This window comes from Chaetodon auriga, chromosome 16 (assembly GCF_051107435.1).
Source record: "Chaetodon auriga isolate fChaAug3 chromosome 16, fChaAug3.hap1, whole genome shotgun sequence".
Lineage (NCBI taxonomy): Eukaryota > Metazoa > Chordata > Actinopteri > Chaetodontiformes > Chaetodontidae > Chaetodon > Chaetodon auriga.
Window position 1 is genome coordinate 22,818,080 of NC_135089.1, and position 23,421 is coordinate 22,841,500.

The 23,421-nt window shown below is 39.1% G+C and overlaps 1 protein-coding gene across 12 annotated transcripts in view; it reads right to left on the minus strand.

Annotated features, from left to right (window-relative positions):
- Window positions 1-23,421, minus strand: part of rbfox1 (RNA binding fox-1 homolog 1) — a 460,574-nt gene that overhangs the window by 97,172 nt on the left and 339,981 nt on the right. For 9 of the 12 annotated variants that reach the window (XM_076751986.1, XM_076751987.1, XM_076751995.1 and 6 more), the window contains one exon: window positions 3,143-3,436. In XM_076751986.1, coding sequence (XP_076608101.1) covers window positions 3,143-3,436 — 294 coding nt within the window. Of the gene's footprint in view, window positions 1-3,142; window positions 3,437-8,098; window positions 8,239-23,421 lie in introns of those variants that run through there. The other 3 variants (XM_076751997.1, XM_076751991.1, XM_076751993.1) reach the window with 1 other exon arrangement.

A 23,421-nucleotide genomic window follows, 5' to 3' on the forward strand; every position in this document is an offset into this window, starting at 1 on the left:
GCTGAAGTAAATTGTTAGCATTATGTTTTGTATTTGTAAACCACACTGTGGTCATCAGTAATCATAGGGCATTTGTAAATCATGTCTTGAGAATTTAGCTAGATATGGCTTTGACAAATGTTGCAACAACAATAACCTGAAAGCTCAATATCAACAAGACCAAAGAGTTGGTAGAGGCCCCCTGTCCCAGTTATCAGTCATGGAGAGAAAGTGGAGAGGTTGGATTCATACAGGTTCCTTGGGGTCCAACGCAAAAAAACAAAACCATACTATATCTAGGGGTGCACAGGTATACATGTGCAACAAAAATCAGAAATACATAAGGCCTAGTTGTTTAAAAAAAATGGCTTTGGGTACCTGCCAGCAACTAAATTGGGTCTGGGCTATAGAATGGACATTATCGTGCATGGGATCACTTTGGGTAGACTGTAAATAGTTTGCATTGTGGAGCTGGTTCAATCCAGCAGATAGTAGTAAAGGAATATTTATGGATGTTAACTGATATAAAACTCAACAGATGAAGAATATGCAGCAACTGTTCTCAACACCCATTTCTTGTCAACACATATGGCCAAATAAATGCCATTAAGCAGCAACTTTGGCATTCCACAACCTAACCTAAAGACTGTTCTCTGAAAAGCGACTCCAAGAGGTGCTGTGGCTTGAAGCTAAAGATGAGCCCACTGAAATGTGGTTCAAGATGTCGCGTTTATTTCCATACCTAGCAGACAAATTAGGTGCATTTTATACATGCTAAAAGAATTTTAATCATGCATATATATTTGATACGGAAAGAGGAGCACACAAATGTGGTACAAGACACTGCTAAAAAACAAGCTGGTCAAGGTGAAAAGTCCAGTTGTCAACTAAAAACAAAGTTGAATTAAGAGCAGCAAGCTGTGTGTAATGTTTGTCTCCAACATCCTTGGTCTTCCTATGCAGAGAATTTTGCTTTATTGAGGGGTGATACAAGGAGGAGTGAATGTCAGAGGTGCATATTATTCAGGTGAAGGGGGAACATGGATAATGCAGAGCACTAACCAGCATAGGAGAGTTCCGAGCAAGTTGCAGTGTGCTGAAATTTGGGGGTTGCACATCACAAAAACCACCTTGCAACTTGACAGAGACCCTACTGTGAAACACTGATCAGTTTATTACTGTTATATTGTTGTACTATTATATATTATATTATATTACTATCTTTCACCTTTTACTATATCTCATTTCCTATACTATATCATAATTTACCATATTACTGTATGTTATGTTGTTATATTACACTGATTTTGCATTATAGTATATATTTATATTACATCTAAATACCATTATGTTATACCATTACTATATTATTATAGAAATATCATACCATATATATTTGTCTGGTGTACACTGTCAACATAGATTTGTTGACTCTTTCCTTTACCTTGTAATTATTGTCTCATTTATTATGGCATTGTAATTAATGCTCTTGTATAGTTTCTAGTTTTTACTCAATTTCTTACTTTTTTTTTTCTTCCTCTTTTCAGCTGTACTTATTGCTATCAATGTGCTGCTGCAACAACTAAATTTCCATGCAAGTGATCCATAAAGGTTCATCTTGTCTTACACTAACAGGTTGATCTGCCTTGTATCTGGTGATCTCAGCAAAGTCAGATGAGCATTGGTTGTAGTTGGGACATATTTCAGACAGACTGATTTACATGCCTTCATAAGTGAGTAAGATGTTAACCATCCAGTATAGAATAACATAACATGACACTAGCCGTTACTGTCTCTGACTATAAAAGGATGAGACACTTGACAATCATGACAACATTTCCTATATCATAGTTCATGATGAACAATGGTGCACGAAGACACACAATAGAGCTCAGGTTTATACAGCACAAAAGCCAGAAAAAGGAGAATACTTGAGAATTGTTAAGATGGAAAATTAAAATAGTGTTCTGAGAGAGAAATTGGGATTCTCACACTAAATTTTAAGCAGTCTGGGAGTCAGATAATTGTGTTGCTTCATCAGCTTTCACATATAAGCTATTTGGTATGGTTCAACAAACTGTGGTGTGTTTGCCAGGTGGTGTGGTTGCTTTGGGCTTGTGTGAAAGCCATCAAATAAATCCTGGTGTGGTGCATGTCCCTAAATAGGAGACACAAATTCATACAGTTTTGGATGATACCAGAGCTGATCTGTACATCACTGCTGGCCAGTTTAACAGTGTCACTCACTGACAAATTACTGCATCAAGATGTCTAAAAGAAGGCTCCTGATGCAGAAAACAGGTAATGATCCAGTCCTACAACCCTGTACCTCCAGGTCATGGTCCAGTTATATAGGCCCAGTTAAGATCCTGTCCTACAACCCCTTTCAAGTCACAGTCCTACAAACCTGTACCTCCATGATCTGCTCCTCCAACACATAGTTCCAGGTCATGGTCATGTCCTGGAACATATAGCTCCAGATCATGATCAAGTCCTAGAACTCTTTGACCCATGACCCATTCTTACACCCCTGTAACTGCAGGCTGTCGTCCAGTTTGCCATTCCTATGATTTCAAGCCACAGTCTTTTACCAATGCTTGATTGCTTTTCAAAACACATTGCTATTAATATCTTAGAAATTTGCAGTCCATTTGTTGGAACCAAATTTCTCCAAGCTGCCAAAAGGAACATTCTAACATTTGGTCCAATGTGCTTATCAAACCCACAGATAGAGGAGGAGATGAACAACAGTTTCATCTTTGTGTGTCCAGCACACAAGTACTGTAGGTGTGTAAATGGTTAGTCTAGCTTAGCATAAAGAGTAGAAGCAAGGTGAAGCATTTATAAACATCTCAACCAAATCTTCATGCCTCTATGAGGGGTATGGAAATCTGTAGCTGCAGACTCTTTGTCTGCTAGTATCAGTAAAGACACTGTGGCAGACAACTACAAGTCCCACACTACCACTTCCAGTGCTGTGTGATGTATGGAATACCAACCACACTTAATGACTTTCAACTTGTTCACTTGTTCACATTGCAAGTATCTTTTTTTTAAACTGAATAATAGTTAAAAAAAAAAAAAAAAAATGGTGTTGGACAAAAGATTAAACTCTAAAACCCAGCTACTGCCAACTTAAACATCTTCCCCCATGATGCCTTACTGTGGCTGTGCCGGTGACTGTCTGACTGCCGGAATCTGACCCGCTCTGCTCACTGTGGCTCTGTGAGGACTGGTACATGTTGAGTGGATGCTCACTAATGGGGGCCTGGATCCCGGTGTAGTCCTGCGGTGCTGCTGGGTGCTGGTGTGGATGTGGGTGGGAGTGTGGATGTGCATGGGTATGTGAAGCTGTGAATTCAGCTGGGATGCCATTCTGAGGAGGGGGGGCAAACTGGGCTGATGGGTAAGCCTGGGCCATGGATGGATCCGGGGCTGCCGGTGTGTCCTGGTTACCCTGTATGGACAAAGAGATTCACTTTAATTTAGAAGACCACTTCAATATTCCATTATTGGAGATTTTGCTCACTTCTTGCATTCCCTTACTTAACATCACTTATGATTGTTTTGTCAAAACTTCCATCTTATTGTATTGTTTTTCAGTTGGTTGGCAACTTTGGGCCAGACTAAAATATCACCACAACTGGCGGATTTATGATATTGATGAATCCTAAAGACACTGGTGATCACCTGACTTTTCATCTAGTACCACTATCTAGTTGTCATTTTTCACTTGGATATTTGGAAAGAGCTGTAGCACGGATTGTCTTGTGTTTCACATGTTCCTGTTCCCCTCCTCTGACTTTTCATCAGGTTGAAATACATATTTTCACTACATTGGTTTATGACTAAACACCCGCAAAACTTGTGAAAGATTTTCTTTAGCATGGTAACATGCTAAACTAAGACAGTAAACATGGTCAACATTACCTGCTAAACATCAGCATTTTACCATTAAGGCACAGTACCGCCTCTCAGAGCTCTTAGTCTGGCTTGCTTTTTTAATATTTTGTGCCCTATAAGCTGCAGTCCAGTATAAGGTGATGTTGGTTGGTCTTTCTGTCCAATAATTTGTAACAGCACAAAATATCTGCCCTTCTAGCTAGGTTGCAGTGGAATTTCAAAGCAATATTAGGATAGTCTTTTAGTGTCACCATCAACCAAAAATTTCTTACTGACCACTGTTTGCTACATGAAAACTGACTTTCTTGAAAACTAATGTCTGGATTTCTGTGAAGTCTGCTGTAGATAGGTTTAGTGATCCCCAAAGGATGAATCCTGCCTAAAAACAAAAGAAAACATCACAATTGAATAATGTCATGGAACAAATTCATGCCTCCCAGAGGGTGCACTTTTTTCCATTTTTGGACACACTTGGACATGCGCTTTCCTTCGGCTAAACCCTCAGACAGTTTTTTAATGTTATGTAGATTGTCACAATTGGCAAGATTTAATTGACAGAAATCATCTGATTGCAACCAAAACTGTTGGATTGTGAACACTGAAACCTTTAGAAACCTTTATCTTGTTTAATCCATAGTTTTTTTTCAATGAATCAAACCCCAACAAAGATGATGGACAACCAAATGTTATTTTAAGTACATTCTAGTCTGGATGGATACATCAACCACACTATGTGTTTACTAAAAACAGCCTTTCTTCACCGCAAAAAGGCTGTATAGGTCTTTGATCCAAGTAGGTTATTATGACTCCTATTTACATTTACTGTTGTGCTGTGACCTCTAGTAGCTCTAGTCATTATGATAGCAGAAGAGAAGATAGTCTGTGACATAGTATAAGGAGCAACAAAACCTGAACATAGAGGAGTTAAGTTAACCTAAAACATGATCCTTTCCTAAAATAAATCAAGTACTTTTGGTGCCTAAACCTAACAAAGTAGTTTTGGTGCCTAAATTTAAGGAAACTACAGCTGTTTCACAACATTAACCATGTGATGCCAAAGGTCCTCTACGCCTCTTGCTGGTACTCTGCAGCGGTCATATATGTCATTTTGGGAGTCACTAGCAATTGGCAGAGGCATGTGGACTAAAAACATTGTTTTAGCTTTAAAGATGTTAGTTCATGGTAACTCTCAATAGTCTTGCTGTATTCAGTGCCATTTCTCAGCACACATTTACATGCTTTGATGAAGGTGAAGTTGTCTATTTTTCAAGCAAAGTCCTCAACTACTCCCCTACTTCCCCTACTTTGATGTTTCTGTAATGAGACTCTAAATTGGAGGAAATCCACTCCATTGCATCACTGCAAGCAAACACAGGCACACACACACACATTCAAATACACACAGTAGTCTTCTCTATGTAAAGAAAACATACAGTTGTACTTGTAATAACAACCAATTTATCCATCTTTGAGAGAACAGGGTTATCCACTTGATTACAGAGGAAACTCTACATCACAGACACACAGACTGAATCACACACACACACACACACACACACACACACACACACACACACACACACTAATAAACCTACATCCAGAGGAAAACACAAGCTTTTCTAGCACATTAGCATGGGAAGCTGCTAACTGCAATAAATACCCTTTGAACTTGTCCAGATCAAACTGTAGTTTCTTAGAGATATTTTATACAGTATATGTTATGCTGGTACATCATGAAAGTTTGGAGGATTGTTGGGATATCTTTCCTGGATATGGAAAATAGCTGCTAATACTAGGTTTAAAAAACAAAATGTATTGCAATCATATAAGACAGACCACATCTGGAGTTGGTCGGTCTCACACCATGTTCGGCTCTTAGCCAAATGACATCATACAGTTCAACCATGTATTGAAAGATCATATAACTCTGCCTCTTCATATCTCAGAAGCAAAAAAAAAAGTTCAGTCCATACAGCAGCATCACTTCCCTTCTCCTGGAATGCATCATGGTTGTTGAGAAGTCCACCAGCTCACAGACTTAATGCACAGACCTGTGATCAGTTGTTATTAACCAGATACAGATCACAGGTAAACACCGCTTACTTGGTGTGCCAGGGCTCACAGAAGTCAGTGCAACAGTGCCTTCCATCTTTCCCAGATGTCACATGGAGTTACTCTTTTTAACTCCATAGACTAAAGGAAGGACTTTACCAAACATGACATACAGAATGGGAAATGAAGCCAATAAGTGTCCCATATTTATAGTGAGACTTCTAAAAAGACAACTAAATACAAACTATAAAATACATCAGCAAATACTGTTTAGCTAGAAACAACCAAAAAAAAAAAAGAAGAAGAAGAAAATAGAAAAGAAAAGAAACCAAAGAAGGGGTCTCAGTGAGAATTATGAGTTCTAGAAGTGTAGTTTCAGCAGGCTGTAGCTGCAACCAGAAAATAGTGGAGACACTGAAGAAAACTTGTCCCCAAACACCGGGTGGTGTGTAAGTATTTGTGAGTGTGTGTGTGAGAGAGGTTACTCCTGTGGGACATTTATAGCTCAACCATTACAGAGAAAGACAAAGAGAGAGAGAGAGAGAGAGAGAGAGAGAGAGAGAGAGAGAGAGAGAGAGAGAGAGGCGCAGTCATATGTAGGAAAAAGAAAGAGAGGGTCAGAGAGAGACACAGAGAGGGAAAGGGATGCAGACAGTGAGTCTTGGCTAAATGCTCTGCTGTGTAATGAGAACCACATTTAGAAGGCTGAAATATGCTTTACGTGGCAGAGCACTGAAAGCACACACACACACACACACACACACACACACACACACACACACACACACACACACTCAGAGGCGACTCAAGGAATACAATTAAAATTTTGAATAACTGCACAGAGAGAAGGAATTTCTTTCCTTCAGAATAAAAAAAAAACATCTATTCTTCCCTGTTTGTTACTCTAGTCCAGAACAATTTCACTTTTCCTTAAAAGACAATTGTCAGTTCGACTCAAATTTGTGTCTTGTGTTTAAAACATGTAATTTCTTGGCCCTCCTCCTTGAATGACTATGTGTCTTTCTTTTGAGAATTCCATAAAATCTTATACTGAGTGCACTTCCATTGCACAAACTATACTGTAGCGGTTTGTGAAATGATATTTAAGCCACAATTCAGATGATACCTTTATAGGACAAACTAAGGTTTAATACAACAGCTATGATAACATTGCAGTCACCAAAGTAATTGCTGAGATCCTGGAAAGCAGACACATCATTAAAAATAAGACACAGTGTTCATGTTTGCTTTCAAATGTGCAGGTTTGTTTCTCATCGGTCTGATCGTTCAATTGCTTATGTTTCTTTCCCCATATGACCAATTTTAAATGATACAAATGAAAGAGGCTTTCTTACTTCCAGAACAGAACCTGGATGTTACAGTTTCACTTTGGTTCTCCATTAGCTTCAGCTGAACTCGGGGGTATTTTGTTGCCCATCCTCTACAGTGGAGTCTTGCTAGAAAAGGATCCTCTCATGGATAATATGAAGAGGAAATCATGAAGAAAAAGGTTCCATGAACAACAAAACAACTTTGTCTTCCTTTTGAGTTAAACAGGTTTTAAAAAAATCACAATCCTTTTATTAGGCAAACTTGAATTACAGAGCACACCATGTAATATACATGTTCCCTTACAAATAGAATAAAATGAAAAACAATTCTCTCTCTCTTCATCCTGTCTTCACATTCCCTTAGCCTTATCTTCCTTTTCCTGATCAGCAAACACAAACCTTTTTCAGCTTGCAGGGTTTCTTCGTTTCATGTGCAAGAGAGCTGCAGCCCCCCCCATGTCTGTGTAATACGTAAATTCATCAACTCTTGCTAGCTGCTACCATAGATGAGGATGAAAGAATAAGGTGCAGAGGACATGCATGCACACATACCGTTACCTACATAAACACAGCATTCAGACCTGCATACGTATATCTAGGGCGCACACACACACCCATCAACACACACACATAAGTACCTGCACAACCAACAAAAGGCATGCAGCATTCTGCCTTCTGCAGTCACAGCACAAACAGTGAGGAGCGAAACAGCGAGTGTAGAGGCAACAATGAGAGAGAGAGAGAGAGGGAGAGAGAGAGAGAGAGAGAGAGAGAGAGGGAGGGAGAGAGAGAGAGGGAGATGGAGGAATAACAGTGTATATTCTCAGAAGTACCTGCTCTACCATGTTGCCTCAGCCTTCCTCCATGCACATCCAGCTGCGCTGTAAAGTCCAGCCCGCCAGTGTCTGCCTACAGCTAGCATCAATTATGGATGGTTTTATGTGTGTATGTGTGTGTGGAGAGGGGGAATGAGCAGAAGGAGGAGGAAGAGGAGGAGGAGGTGCCACTGTGAATGAAAGCAGTAATGCCCAAAAATGTTTTCACCACTCTCTCCTCTTTCACAGCCCTTCTCCTTTCCTTTATTTGTACAACTATTCTTTCCCTGTTCCCTCATTTTTATTCTGTTTTCTTTCTTTTGCACATTAAACTATGTTCAAAAGTATACTGACACCCATTTCCACATATTTCAGTTTGGATTGAAAGAACTGCACAGAAAAACAGTCTGTGAGCCAGGGCTGATCGCCCAGCATCAATGCCCACTGTCAGTAAAAGCATCAGTATGCTTCAAATTTAGAGTTTGTGGCTACTGTGAGCAGTATCTGAACACCATGGTATATGCAAACATTAAATTAATGTTCTCAGATAATGGGTCAAGTCTTGTTTAATACTTGTATTTTCATGTTATTGTTGAGTAAGCAAATGGTTATTGTACGTTCTTGCACACATGCAGAGTATATTTTCAGACAACAGTTTTGAGAAAGTGATACCGCCAGCTTTTACCACAAGAGAGAGCATAACACTAGGCAAACGCTTCTGTTGGGGCCCTTTGAGGACATTACACACATATTGTAGCGCATTATGAGATAAACGTGCTGTGTTCTTGTGCATAATTAGTGTGTGCAACTTACAACTACAATTCCTAAATTCAATGATTGCATTCTTTTCTTGTTTATGTTTTATTCAGTGTCCCAACATCTATGGAATCAGGGTTATACAGGTAGAAGTAAACATTATTTTCTAATCATTAAATCTCCACCATCCAAGCACACAAATGTTACTAATTTTCAAAAAAGTAGCGCCCACCTGTTATTCAGAAATATGACACATTCATAATTGTATGCAGTTTCTTGCATTTTCGTAAGATTTGCATATGTAATATATTCTTCATGGAAATATTGAATTTTTATTTTCATCTTCTCTTCTCTCTCTCATATATATATGTGTGTGTGTGTGTATATATATATAAACGATATTACTACATGTGTTTGAGAACACTTCATAAAACCGTTGTCAGTAAACACAGCACATTTGCAAATGATAGCAGTCTGTTTTTATAGATGTTTTACACAGTGTCTTGGAATCTGGGTTGTAAATGCAGGGCAGGAGTGGGAAAGTTGGTAGCTTTATTCCCATTGACATGAGTTGTTTTCATTGTTAGCAAAGTTCATATAGCAGTGAAGCTAAGTTTTGCTGTATGTGTTAGGACCTGTGAGATACCTGTGTTTAGTTTCCCTTGAATATAACTGTAAGAAAAGTAGAAGTGAAAAAGAGAAGTTGCAGTAATATTTTATTCAAACTGATAAATAGCTCAAAAAGAAATTTATAAACAAACATTGTCACACATTGTAGTGCTGTACTGAGGTCAAAAGCTGGACAGAAATGTTAGCAACAATCAGCAGTTATGTGTGTTTTTGCAGAATGCACAGTAAAAGAAGGAAATCATGATTCCAACTTTATTGAAGTGTACTACCGCCAGTTAAGAACTAATTAATGATTATTGCGTGCAACTTGTAAATCAGCATAGCAGTGTTGAAGGGACTTGACAGCAAAATGTACATTATCTACAATACCGTACAAGATAGTATCATCAGCATAAAGAAATTGAGATTTATCATTTCCAATAGCCACATACTGATTTATGTGCATGTGGTAACTCTGAAACCTTTTCTAAGCAGTCAATCAGCAAATGATCAATTGTATTGAATGCCTTTGAAAAATCAGTAAGAGCTGCACAGTATTTCCTTCTATCCAAAGCCAAAATAATGCTATTTGAAACAAGATTGGCGGCAGTGACAGTACTGTGCTTTTCTCTAAACCCTGACTGTTGTATATAATAATATATAGTAGTGAATGGAATATGCTGAGAGGAACAATTTAAACTATTATTTACTCGAGTCCACTATTTTTGCTTGACATGATAATTTAGAAATAGGCCTTAAAATGTCCAGTTCAGCTGTTCCACCACCTTCAAGTAAAGGAGTTACATAGCAGTCTTCCAGACTTTAGGAACTGTACCGGTTAAAGCTGAAATGCTAAAAATTTATGCTATGTAGCAACTGGTACAGCAAGCATTTAAAGACAGTGATCAGGTTTGTCCTCATCAATCCAGTTCTTTAAATCTATAGCCAGTAATGCATGCATGCATTATTATTATTTCTATTTTTCTTTGCTGGATTTGAATACAATTTGGGAAAATTCTAAGTCCAATTCTTCTTTTCACTCCATGCTTATTATTGCTTATTGAAGGTGTCAGGGGTGTGCAGTACATCCACACTTAGGTCACATGATGGCTAGCTGATGAAGACTGTGGTTTAAAGGTCCGAAGAAACAAAACAAAACAAAAACCTTAAGTTGAGATGATGATTTTATCCAACAAAATTATTACATATTTATGTGGATAAAATTTAATATTACAAATATTGTGTCTTTCACAGTTTCAAGAAAAAGTAAAAAGTCTGATATAGTGATACACACACAATTATTCCTATGTTTTTCCAATTTCACCACACAAATGGATTAATAAAAATGCTTATGATTTGCCAAATATTTAGATTAAGCATCAATCCAACATCAAGCAATAAGGAGAACCCCACTTTGCGTATCTTATCAAATAAGCTACCATCATTTTTGTGTCGTTTTCAGTCCCTGTTAATAGTGCTAATCATTTTAGTGGCTGGTCCCCATGGCCACTCTCTGATATAATGCCAGATTCTGTCTTTGTGAAGTATTAGAAACATCTGTCTTAGCCTCTCTGTGGTTCTGTGGCTTTCATAGGAGAGTCTATCAGTCAACAATGAATCACAGAGCAGAGAAAGAAATAAATGAGAGAGACATACACAGGCACACACAGACACAAACACACACACACACAGGCACACACACACGCACACTCAGTGTCATCTATAGATCAATAGTTTGCTAAGCGGCCATGGCCTTCTAACTGTTTGATTGCCCAGACACACACAGAGACAGAGAGTGTGCGAAAAAGGAGAAGCTGGATGACAGGATGTGGAAAGGCGAGTTCTGGCCAGATGTGTGTGTGTATTATCTCTGTGTGTGTGTGTGTGTGTGTGTGTGTGTGTGTGTGTGTGTGTGCGCGCGTGCGTACGCGCGTGTGTGTGTGTGTGTGTGTGTGTGCCTGTCCTGGTCATGTAGTTGACAGATGGTTTGGGGCAACGTGAGGCAGGGTGTGACCGAAGCAACACCAATGAGCCAGGATGAACACACACACGCACACACACACACACATAGAGAGAAAGAGAAACACAAACACATACACAGTACTGCTGGGCTGGATGGCAGTCCTGCTCAGTCACTCGAGACCAGACGTTCATTCGGTTGTTCGTTCGTTCATTCATTCATTGAGACAGAACTTCATCTCAGTCAACCAGGCTCCCACTATCAGTCATAAAATGTGTTTTATTTGTGATTGTTTGTGTGTCCTGTATTTATTAGGAACTTAGTTTACATCTTGTCTTGGTGTAAGAAACCCATAGTCAAAACTGCTTTTAAGGTCAACAAATCTGGACCCCTGGTGGTAATCCTTCAGATATTTATATTTCAAGTATAATTTTTTTGGTTGACATTTTCACAGAGAGCAGGCGCTGCTGCAGTGAATTCATAAATCACAGCCACGGGTGTCATGTTTCTAGAGATGATTGCAGGAATCAGATTAAGTCATTTTTCGAGCTGATAGCTGAAGATTTCAGTGGTCTGATGCTGACTACCATACTTCTTATTGGGTTTGTGGCTTTTTGTCTTGTAAACATCGAAAGAAATGGATCACAGTGACTATATTCAGATACAGTGGTTAACACTGTAAAAATGCTCAGTAATTTGCATTTTCTTTTGCAGCTGTAGTGGAAATTCTGTTAAAATTTGTTCTAAACGTGGGTGGAAAAAATGTTAGTATATTTATGAAAGCGGAATTTCTGTTCCTCTACCTCTGTGGCTATTTATTTTCCTCCACTATGGTCTGTATTTCTCATAATTAGGTAATAATTTTAGTCCTGGTGATGTGGTGGCAGCTGTGGTTAGTGGTGGTAAAGGCAGGTGAGGCAAATCTGATTATACGGCATATACCTCTGAATGATGTGGTGTTTTTAAAGTCATGGGACTTTAAATTCTAGTGTCAGAGCCCATGGATGAGTAGGCTGACACATTTCTTTCTCTAACACAGCTGTGCTCTACATGCATCCCTTGTAAGTAATGTTAAATCATAAAATAGTTACAAAATGTTACATAAACATATTCCATTGCAATTAAATGTGGGGAAGATGCTATTACATGAGGTGATCTATCAGGATTGTTCACAGTTTTGTGTGTGAGCTACAAATCTTTTTCTCCCACTGACAACAGCCAACAGATGTGTCTACATTATCAAGCCATCATCTGTGTTTTCACAACCATTCACTCTCGCAGCTGTATGTGCCAGTGTCATGGCTTTCAGTTACTACAAAGTGCAAACATTGATCCTGACAACAGAACAACATCTGTGGGCTTGTTAGGCAAATGAACAAATGTTAAACACCAGAAAAAAAGAACCTGTTGTAACAATGACAAATGCCAGTCCTCCAAAGTTCCAAAGCTACACACACACATAGACATGGAAAACAATACATGTAATACAAGTTAGGAAATACACATCTTTCCTGGGACACACCTCAAATTAACACAATCCTAAAGTATTTATTATAGCCTGCAGTTCTTGTAGAGAACATAACTGGGTTAATAAAGAGTTACATTGTGGTAGCTGACGTTTCAAGGAGGGTTCATTTCAAATATGATTTCACTTGTAACAGGAAAGAAAGACTTTGTCGTGTATTATATTCCTGTGAATACAGGTCCAAATTTTCTGACTGGCCAAACAGGTCATATGGAAGCAGTGTGCACCAATGTGTTCAGAAACTGTAGAAAATTACAAATCAGGGGGATGACTATTCAAAAGACTATTCAAAGTCTTTATTTGAGACTGACAATAACTTAAATTCCCATTGTTTTGTCAGTATATGGAAGTCCAGTTCCAAATATCGACGTTTGTCTTTGCTTTCCAGATCAACTCATATGATTATTTTGCACATCTTACAGAATCAAAAGGACAGTGTGACAGATGCAACAACTGGCCTTGCAGCCTCAGTTTTATGTTTTTGTCTTGTTTGAAAATGAATAAATATTGGAACGGCTTTATTATAACGTTCTGTGAGATTTTCAGGATTTTTATGGAACCATGTCCAAAAATTTTTTGCTGTTCCACAGAATCCATTCTATGTCACCAAAAAGATTTGGTATGTTTTAGCTCAGAATCCCTAAGGTTGAAAGGTTCTAGGTTCTACCTGCTTTTCCACTGTGTTTTACCTCGAACTATACAGAGAGACATATACATCACGTGTATTAAAAACAGTCTGTGTATTGAAATGTCAAATGACATCGTGTTGTAATGACACACTTGTCCATACAGATATGTATATAAATCCCTTTCCATAATGCAGCATTAGTAATAGGCCTAAACAGCAGTCAGATAGTACAGTCCACTCAGTGGTCGGCAAGTTCTTCTGTGGTACCTCAGGAAGTGGCTGAACTTCCTCTCGGTCTGTTCAGAATGTGTGGGCATGTTTTCAGGGTTCGTTTCTCCCATTTAAAATTTTATATCTGACAGAGAGCGCTGGCATAAACTGTGACGTGACCTTGGCTGACTGTAACAACCGCCATGCAGATGAGCCCACACACACCCACACACAAGCACACATGCACACACACACACACACACACACACACACACACACTTTGTACAAGGGGCTGTGATATGTGTGGTTGAGATTGTATTTTTGCTGGAGTTATTTGAGGGTTTTCACCCACCAAGTACCTCATCTATTCACTAGTTCCTTCTCCAGTTACACCGTCCCTCCTGGGGACATCACACTGTCACTCTGTGTGAGACTGAGCAAGTGTGTATTATGTGTCATTAAAGTCCAACCAAAATCATGGTCTGTCATTCTTTATTGCAGTCAAACTGATGTCAAAGAGATTTAATTTGTTGTTATTATTTTTTAATTAAGGAAGAAAAAGTGGGTATTCCTGTCTATGTTTGATTGACAGCTCAGCTAGCAGGGGCACTTCTAACTGTAACTTTAAAGCCATCGAATGACACAGTTTTGTTACCAGTGCTGTATACGAATAAAGGCCACACTGTGGACAAATAGGTAACATTTTATTGTGCATAAGACTGACATGATACCTGTCATAACCACAAAAGAGTCTACATGAATTGTCATTCTGGCAATTATGTCATTTTTTCTATCTCAAATAATTGACATTGTGTGACATGTTATTGTTATGACAAGTCAATTCAGATTACCCAAGACAACATAAACATAGATAGATAGATAGATAGATAGATAGATAGATAGATAGATAGATAGATAAACAAACTTTACTGTCATTCAGTAAACAGCAGGTGTACACCGAATGAAATTTCTATTGCAGCAGGCTCAGCGCAGGGTAGAAAATAGTTAAAAAGTATATATATGTACAGTATATGTATATATATAAATGAAGAGTATGTAGTGAAAATATTTACAATTATCTTAAAGAATGTTAGAATAAACAGCAGAATAATTATGGTATATACAGTGAATAAATTCACTATGTAAAATAAACAGTGTGTACAATAAACAGTAGGAATATACATTGAGTTAAAAAAATAGCAGCAGGGATATGCGGTAAGTGAAAAAACAGTGAAAAAACAAGCAGCACAAATATACAACTGAAGTAATTTTAAAGTGCAGTTGTGAAGAATGACCTGAGGTGACAACAGTGGTGCAAAAGATGCTCATTTAGAGTTCAGCAGTTTAATGGACTGGGCATGTCATTTGATTGTCAAATGATTTTGTAATGTGTCATGAATAATTTGTTATTTGTTATAACACTAGTTTTACAACAGCGAATACCATAACTTTACTGAGGTAATTTACAGATTTTCCTGACGGACAGTTGCGATTCTTGCTTCTATCTGTGCTAACTGTAGCCTCCGTTAGCTAGTGCTCCTTTTAATGTTAGCTGAGTCAGCCCACGGGTGCCAGGGGCCAAACCCAGTGAGAAAACCAACCCAGTACTGCATTCTCTGTTGTCAAACTGGCCTCTGTCGGTCTCTGTGTTCAGCTATAAAATTGCATCCTGGTCCAGCGTATTTCACTGGTAACCAGCAGAGTGCTTTGACTTTGTAAATTTCTGTGTTGCCTGTAAAAACAAAACGTGGTGGGACTTGATGGACAGAGTTATTTAATAGGACCACTAGCTGCATGGTCAGGGGATGTAGTGCACATTCAGCTATTGCAAACACCAATCACTATCCCAGAGAGGGTGCAGATCTGTATGCTGTAGAAGAAGAAAAAAACATGACTTGAACAAATTTTAAATGTTAAATAGAATGATGGAAAAAATTGTAGCCTCGCTTTCAGCTGACTTTGAGTTAAAGTTCAGAGGTGGAGGACCTCACCAAGACTTTTGATTGTGTGTATTTCATCACAGACTGTAGTTATGGATGTAATCTCTCATGTAATATCCTTTTATGGGATGTGCATAAATATGTAACAGAGTAAATCTACTGTACAAATGTGCCTCCCCCCTCCACACACATACACACACACACACACACACACACACACACACACACACACACACATTACAGGTCCGCCAAGGACATATCAAACATTTTCTTCCTACAATGTTTCCAAGGCAACATGGAGATGAGCTTCCACTCGCTTTGCTCAAAAGCATCGTGGCCAACACTTTAAACTGATCCAAAACCCAATTCTTCTGTGTGTATGTGTGTGCGTGTGTCAGTGTGTGAGTGGGTGAGAGAGAGAGCAGGAGAATAAAAATAGACAAATCCAAACACTATGAGAGAAGGAGTTGAGTAGAACAAATTGCTGCAGATACTTGAACATGAATTCCTGGAAAATCGTGCAATCTAATGAACAATGTAGGGATATTGGGAAATTTGGGGGAATTCTACAAATGGGCCCTTTACAGGAACATAGCTGAAGGTATTAATGTATATGCTTTACATATTCATTACATTAAATATATTTCAGATGAAAAAGGGAAAACAGATAGAAAAACATACAGCACTACACTCCAGTCCATGTTCTTTATTAACAACAAAAATAACAAACAACAAACATCCTGATACATTATATCAGACTCTTCAAAAAAATCTGTTTCCCCACTGAATTTGCTACTAGAGGTATTGGAAAAACTATTTTATGGAGGTCTTTACCCTCGGCCCAGTTTAAAATTGATCATTGCTAAGAACAAACAACAACAACAACAACAACAACAACAACAACAACAACAAATAGACTACAGAATGTAAAGACAGAGGTGAAGAAGGATGGGCTAAAAGTCAACCCAACCAGAGCAGACAAGGTAGCTCTGACCACTGGACAGCTCTCACAAACAAAGAATACATCACAACAACAACAACCACAACAGCAACAACAGCAATAATAATAAAAATACACTTTGTTTGTGTAGCACCTTTCTTACAGGATTGCAACTCAAAGTGCTTTGCGAGAAAGAAATGACATGCTCCAAGTGAGTGCATCACAAATATAAGACAGAATGGACATGAACAGATTCAAAATGAATGGAGAATTAGACCCACTTGATAATTATGGCAAAAGTAAGATAAAATAAAGATGAAAATAAAAATAAGGACAATGCATAAAACCACAGAATTAAATAATACAGTATGGGCTAAAAAAAAAATAAAAAATACATAGAAATCCATAAAAGTTAAATACGAGAATAGAAAAGATGTGCAGCGGTGCATAAGTCATGGCTAGATAAAGGCTACAGTGAAGAGATATGTTTTTAATTTTCTTCTGAAAATATTCAGCGAGCTGCTTCCCTGATATCTGTAGTGTGTTCCAGAGCTTTGGGGTGTAATGCACAAAGGCTGCATCCCTGATTTTCTTTCGTCTGTTGCTGGAAACCAGCAGCAGCTGATCGCAGCGTTCTTGAAGGCAAATAATAAACAAGGGGGTTAGCGACGTAGCTTGGTCCTTGTCCATTAAGAGCCCAACTACATGTCACTTCATCAATGATGACTGGGAGCAGATTTCATTATCTGCTAATCAGAGTTTTCTTACTTCTGTTGAAGTCCAACATATTTAAATCATGTCCGGCAAATTCCTGAATATTCTGGCTCTTCATGCTGTTGTCCGCTGCTGCTTCTCTACTCTTTCTCTTCTCTTTTGATTTTTTTGTTTATTTGTTTGTGCTGAGTTTGGATGAAGTGTGTTTTATGATGACAAAATTACCGTTTCTGTAAATGAAATCTGGTGGCTTTGGTGAGAGCAATACAGCAGCAGTTTAAGGTTAAACAAAAGGGATCTTATTCTTAACAAAAAGGTCTATATCTGCAGGGATCAGTGGCAAAAACAAACACTTTGAATGAACATACGTTGACAGTGCGCAAACACACGGATGGATTACTTTGCAGCCCATTTCGAGACTGCCAGCTGCAGCGCTGTTGCTTAATACTGGACCAATTTCAAAAATTGTTGCCCCCATTAGTCACTTGGACAGAAAAAAAAAAAAAAAAAATTGGTCTACATACAAAGATTCTAGATGACCAGGATTTCTTCAATTTCAAATCCTCATTGAAATCGTCCCAGACACGTGGACGGAAACCCTGTAAGATGCAGTCCAGTGTGTTCCTCAGCTCAACATTACCCAGTTAGTTACTGGGTGGTGGGTGTTGAGTTATCAAAATTAACATCCCGTGTGAGTACAAAGTCATAAAATAAATAGTGACATGATTGCCCTAGGCTAGACAGCTTGAAGAAAAACTATATCAAAATCTAGGAAACAACACAGATACAGAAACTATTTTATTTAGCGATGGTACAGGCACAGGAAACTTCAACTTCCCAAAAAAACTATTTAAACAGTCATACAAAAACAATCCCTGTTAGTTTTCCCCTTTGACTCACTAAAAGTGTTTGGTGGTGTACTTATCTACAGAGACCCAAGCCCCTGCCTCTGTTTAATTATTTTCTTCTCAAACTGCTTTATTCAGGATGTTTCTGGATGTCAGCCTTTGGACAGTGGGTGTGTAGCCCCCAGGCAATAACAGAGTGCAGGATATAAGGTTGGGACTCTATAAAAACAACGACTAGTTTAAATTGTTGTCTCCGTGTCTCTCCTCTGCTCTCTGTCTGTGTCAATGATGTACAAAGAGCTGCAGGTCTGTGTGTCTGTTTGACTGAGGGCCAGGCTGAGCTACACACACGCAGAGCAGAGAGGCGACAGTGGACGGAATGAAGCATGCGTTTCGCCTGCATTCACACAAAATCCATCAATGCAGCACCTTCCCGCAGGTTTGTGCAGAGCGTGACCATGTTTATTTGTGCCTCAGAAGGGAACTGCTGTGAAACTATCAGAAAATAAAATTTCATTTCTCTGCTTTGTTCTTGCTAGTGCTGCTCATTCATTCACGATCTAGCTCACCCAACCACCACTTCTCTTGATTAAGATGTTTCTAATCCTAATCAAGTATGAATCCTTACTTTATTGGGTTTTACAGAAAATATTTGATTTCTAATTAAAAATATTTTTCTACCCTGATTTATTGTTTTTTTAATGTTACATGTGGGATCTTTTACGTTGAACTGTACTGTATGAGTATAAGTAATAATGGCAATAATAATAATACATTTTATTTATAGATTTATTTGATTGTTTCATTCTGGTCCCCAAGATTGCTGTAAGAGCTTGCTGTGGGTGTTCATGATCCCCAGAGGAGATCAAGCATCACCATCAGGTCAAATTTGTAGGAAGGAATTATCTGAATTTGTGAGATGTGAGCTTTACACATTCGTGCTCAATGTTTCCAAAGGATGAACCCTTTTTGTTGTAATGATCACAGCTGCTTTTCCTCTACTGCCACCCTCAGGATAAACTTCACATCCCGCCCCCCTACCCTCAGTAGGCTGTATGAACTACCGCTTCAGAAGTGTGTTGTTTAGTGAACTGCATATTCTTTGGAGTCTGCTGGCAGAGGTTCAGACCATCAAAACATAGAGATCATTTTAATAACACCTCATACGGACAGTGCTGGTTGGTACTACTTTCTCTTTTTAATGATGTACGTTACAAGAACTTGCATCTTGTCCCCTTAAGGAAGATGAGTTCCCATAATGTGACTGTGTAAACATATTTATGTCCCCATAACATAAGCAATACACATACACACACACACACACACACACACACACACACACACACACACACACACACACAGACAAAGCGAAAGCCAATAATCTGTGTAGGCTTATACATAACTGTAAAATGTGATGAATGTGATAAAGGGATAATGAGCCATCTTTGTATGTGTGCATGTGTGGGTAGGGGGGTGGGGGTGGAGGGTGACTGGGGGTGGGGAATACACTACAGTATTCTAATTCCACATCAGAAATTTACTTCACTTCCATCACATCTGCTGCAGACATTAATTCTAATACTTGGCTTTGGGGCTTGTAATTGCATGATTTGCATTTTTCTCCATTATACATAATCCATGTTACACACAATGTACACATTCACACAAACATACCAGCAAGAAACAAGGAACATATGTATTTGTTCACACACACACACAGGCTTTTTTGTGCTAAAATAAACACACGTACAAAGAAAGCTGATAGTCTGGCACACACTCAGCTAGCCACTATGTAACCAGGGACTTGGTTCATTGGGAACTGCTTTGTCAACACACCACAGCTTGTCTGCAGCAGCAACACACACAAACGCACACATACACACACAGACACACAGACGGAGACTTCATCTCCATGCAGTAATTTCCATAATCTACAAAAACAGGCTTTTCTCTCTAGCGCAGCAACTCTCGCATGCAAACGAGGGATGTTCCTTCACTAGAACACAGAGTGTGTTAGCCTGAGTGTGTGCATGTGTGAGTGTCTGAATGTGTGTGTGAGAGTGTGCGCATATGTGTGGTTTCCGGGTGCTGTGGATTTTGTACTACGTACCCTTTATGTCTTATCTACAACATGTATGTATGTATTTGTCTGTGTGTATACATTCATCAGGTATTCTCTAGGTCTCTCCCAATACCCACACTTGTAGTTTTGAGTGTGTAAGTGTGCATTGAGGTGACAGCAGGTAGTAAGTGTGTCTCAAACAGGCCATCACACAGCAGATTCAACCCACACTTGGTGTGCAGGTCTCCTAATACTGCTACAAAGCGGAATTCAGAACTAAGTGTATCCCACAATTCACCACCGTCTACTGCTTCACACCAATCCAGGCGATAGTATCACACCCAGCCCAGCAGCATGACATGAAGCATTCACTTATACCTTAAAGTCCTCGAGACTTGAGAGGTGTTCTTAACATGACACTACTGAGTGATGACATGGAGTGTACGAAGAGTGTAAAAAGCTCATTGAGTGTCCAAAATTAACAGGGCTTATCCTCTGGGGAGGATTTGCTCAGAATATTTCACAGCAATCTGCCTGTTGGAGTTGTTGTGCAAGTGTTAACTTTTGACCCGACTGCCGAGCTAGAGACAAGGTCAGAGGGTCACTGAAACCGTTAAGAGCCATTCTTTGAGGACCATGGTTATCCATAGCAAAGGTAATGGTTCATGTCTTCATCTAGCCTTCAGATTCTGAACTGGCCTATCTCACCAGGAGAAGGACAAAATGAACGAATGCTTTGTACAGCCAAGGTAACCATGGCAACACAGTAAAACCATTTTATGCATTAAAAATTAACAGATCAGAAGATTCATAGGCTGGAAATCTTATTTGCAGTCCTTTTGGCAAGACATTATTGCTGAACCTAAATTATCACTTTACTATGAATTACTGCTTGACCAAACCTTCACACCCTGTAGAATAACTTAACAGAATAATAGATGTAGTGACTATGACAATATCACCATATTTCTCATTACTTGTTTTCAAGCCAGGATTTGGGTTTTCTGCTTGCTCCCATTTTGGAGCCAGAATATACAAACGTGGACAAAGGTGGTGATACGTGGCTGAAAGGTGGAGCTGAGGCAGTACCGCAACCACCACACCATCAATCATGGAAACACAGCCTACAGTAAAGATTATACAACTCTCCACCAATAAATAAACCACGATGACCACAGTTTGCATTGTTTTTGTATCTCAGCATTGACTTTCACACTCCACAATGGTGCTTTTACAATAAAATCTTATGGAATGCTGCTTTAAATAATAACACACATGTACATGCACATTCACACACACACACACACACACACACACACACACACACACACACACACACAAGCATACACACAGCATACATCTCAAAGCCACAAAGCATAAGCAGACATCAGGAGGATTTGTGCTGCAGCAGAGAGCCAGCAGTATTCGCTCCACACCGCCACAGCCCCAAAGTCACACAGGACTGGAAACGTTATGCAACGGCTGTGATGAACAGAGCTGAGCTGCGCCCTCTGTGCACGCTTAACACCCACAGAAAATAGCAGGGTTCCCAAGCAGCGCAGGCAGGTTGTAAATAATGCATGTCACACACACACACACACACACACACACACACACACACACACACACATACAGCCTCCCTGCTTTTTTTAAAATGAGTCGTCTTGGAAACAAAACCATATAATTTGGGATACAGTGCTTCAAATAGACTCTGAGAATGTGAGTAGAATGTTCTAGCAGCTTCTCTTGCAACCCTGTTTCCACAAAAGTTATGCTGTGTAAAGAATGTGATCATTTGCTCATGCTTTTTGGCATCTACTCAACTGAAAACAGTAAAGACAATGTATTTAACGTTTGACCTCATCAGTTCCATTGATTTTTGTAAATATCTGCTATTCTGAAATTGATGCAGCAACACATTTCAAATAAGTTGGGACAGGAGCAACTAAAGACTGGGAAAGCTGTGGTATGCTCCAAAATCACCTGTTTTGAACATTCCTCAGGTAAACAGGTTGATTGGTAACAGGTGATAGTATCATGATTGGGTATGAAAGGGGCATCCTGGAAAGGCTCAGCCATTAACAAGCGAGGATGGAGAGAGGTTCACCACTTTGTGAACACGACTGGATGAAGGATATGACCACATGGACTTCTTAACATTTTTGTTGGTAAACACAGTTTGTAAATGATCGAATTCTGGTTTTGTTTATGGTTTAGACAACTTCCCAGCTTTTTTTGGAACTGGGGGACAGGAACAGGGAGACTCCAGGCAAACATTATTTTCTAGTCCTTACAACTCCACCATCCAAATGACCAGTGACCCTTTTGCATTAAAAAAAAAAAAAAAATGCAGTCCATGCTTGCCTGTCACTCAAAAATATAGTAACACATGCATAATTTAACTTAAACCTCTGTGTTTTTAGTATAGCAGTGGTGTGCTGGCCATCTGGCATATGAGACAAATCCCAGTGGGCTGTCACATCGGTGGGCCAGTGGACCATCAAAAAAGTTTTTATTCGCCATCCAGCCCAGTCTGTCTGTTTACTGTCCCTTTGTGACATGGTGTACTGCCTTCCCAGGGCACTGCTGGCATATTGCCTATTTGTTTGCATTCTGGCACATTTGTATCATGAAAAGTTCTGTTGCTTTGGCTGCTGGCAGTTCCTGCTCACGCTGTGCACACAACTGTCACCTGGATTAGTCTGATATTGAAGTCAGAATATAATGATTATGAGACAATATCTGATGTTTCAGGAGCATGTTTTTTATGATTTCTAAACTGAATTATGGAAATTATACTCCACTTAATCTTATAAGAATTAAATGGAATGAACAAATCTGTAAAGCAGTTTGCAAGTAAATCTTAAATATCCGTTTACAAAACTAAGATGACAAGTAGAGAATTCAACATTCTATCACACCTTTGTGACGAGTTAAATATTTCAGAACTGTATAGCAGGTTAGTAGACCTGAGCAAAGTAAGTCATACAAGTCTGTTCTGTATCAGGAGGTTCTTGTTCTCTTGAACTACTTGTAAGAGTCTGAAATCAAGAGGAAAACAATTAAACAAAGGAATCATGTCTGTCTGTGAGGCTTCCATGTGCTGGTATATCTGGACATCAGGATATCAAGAAATTGACAGCTTCCTG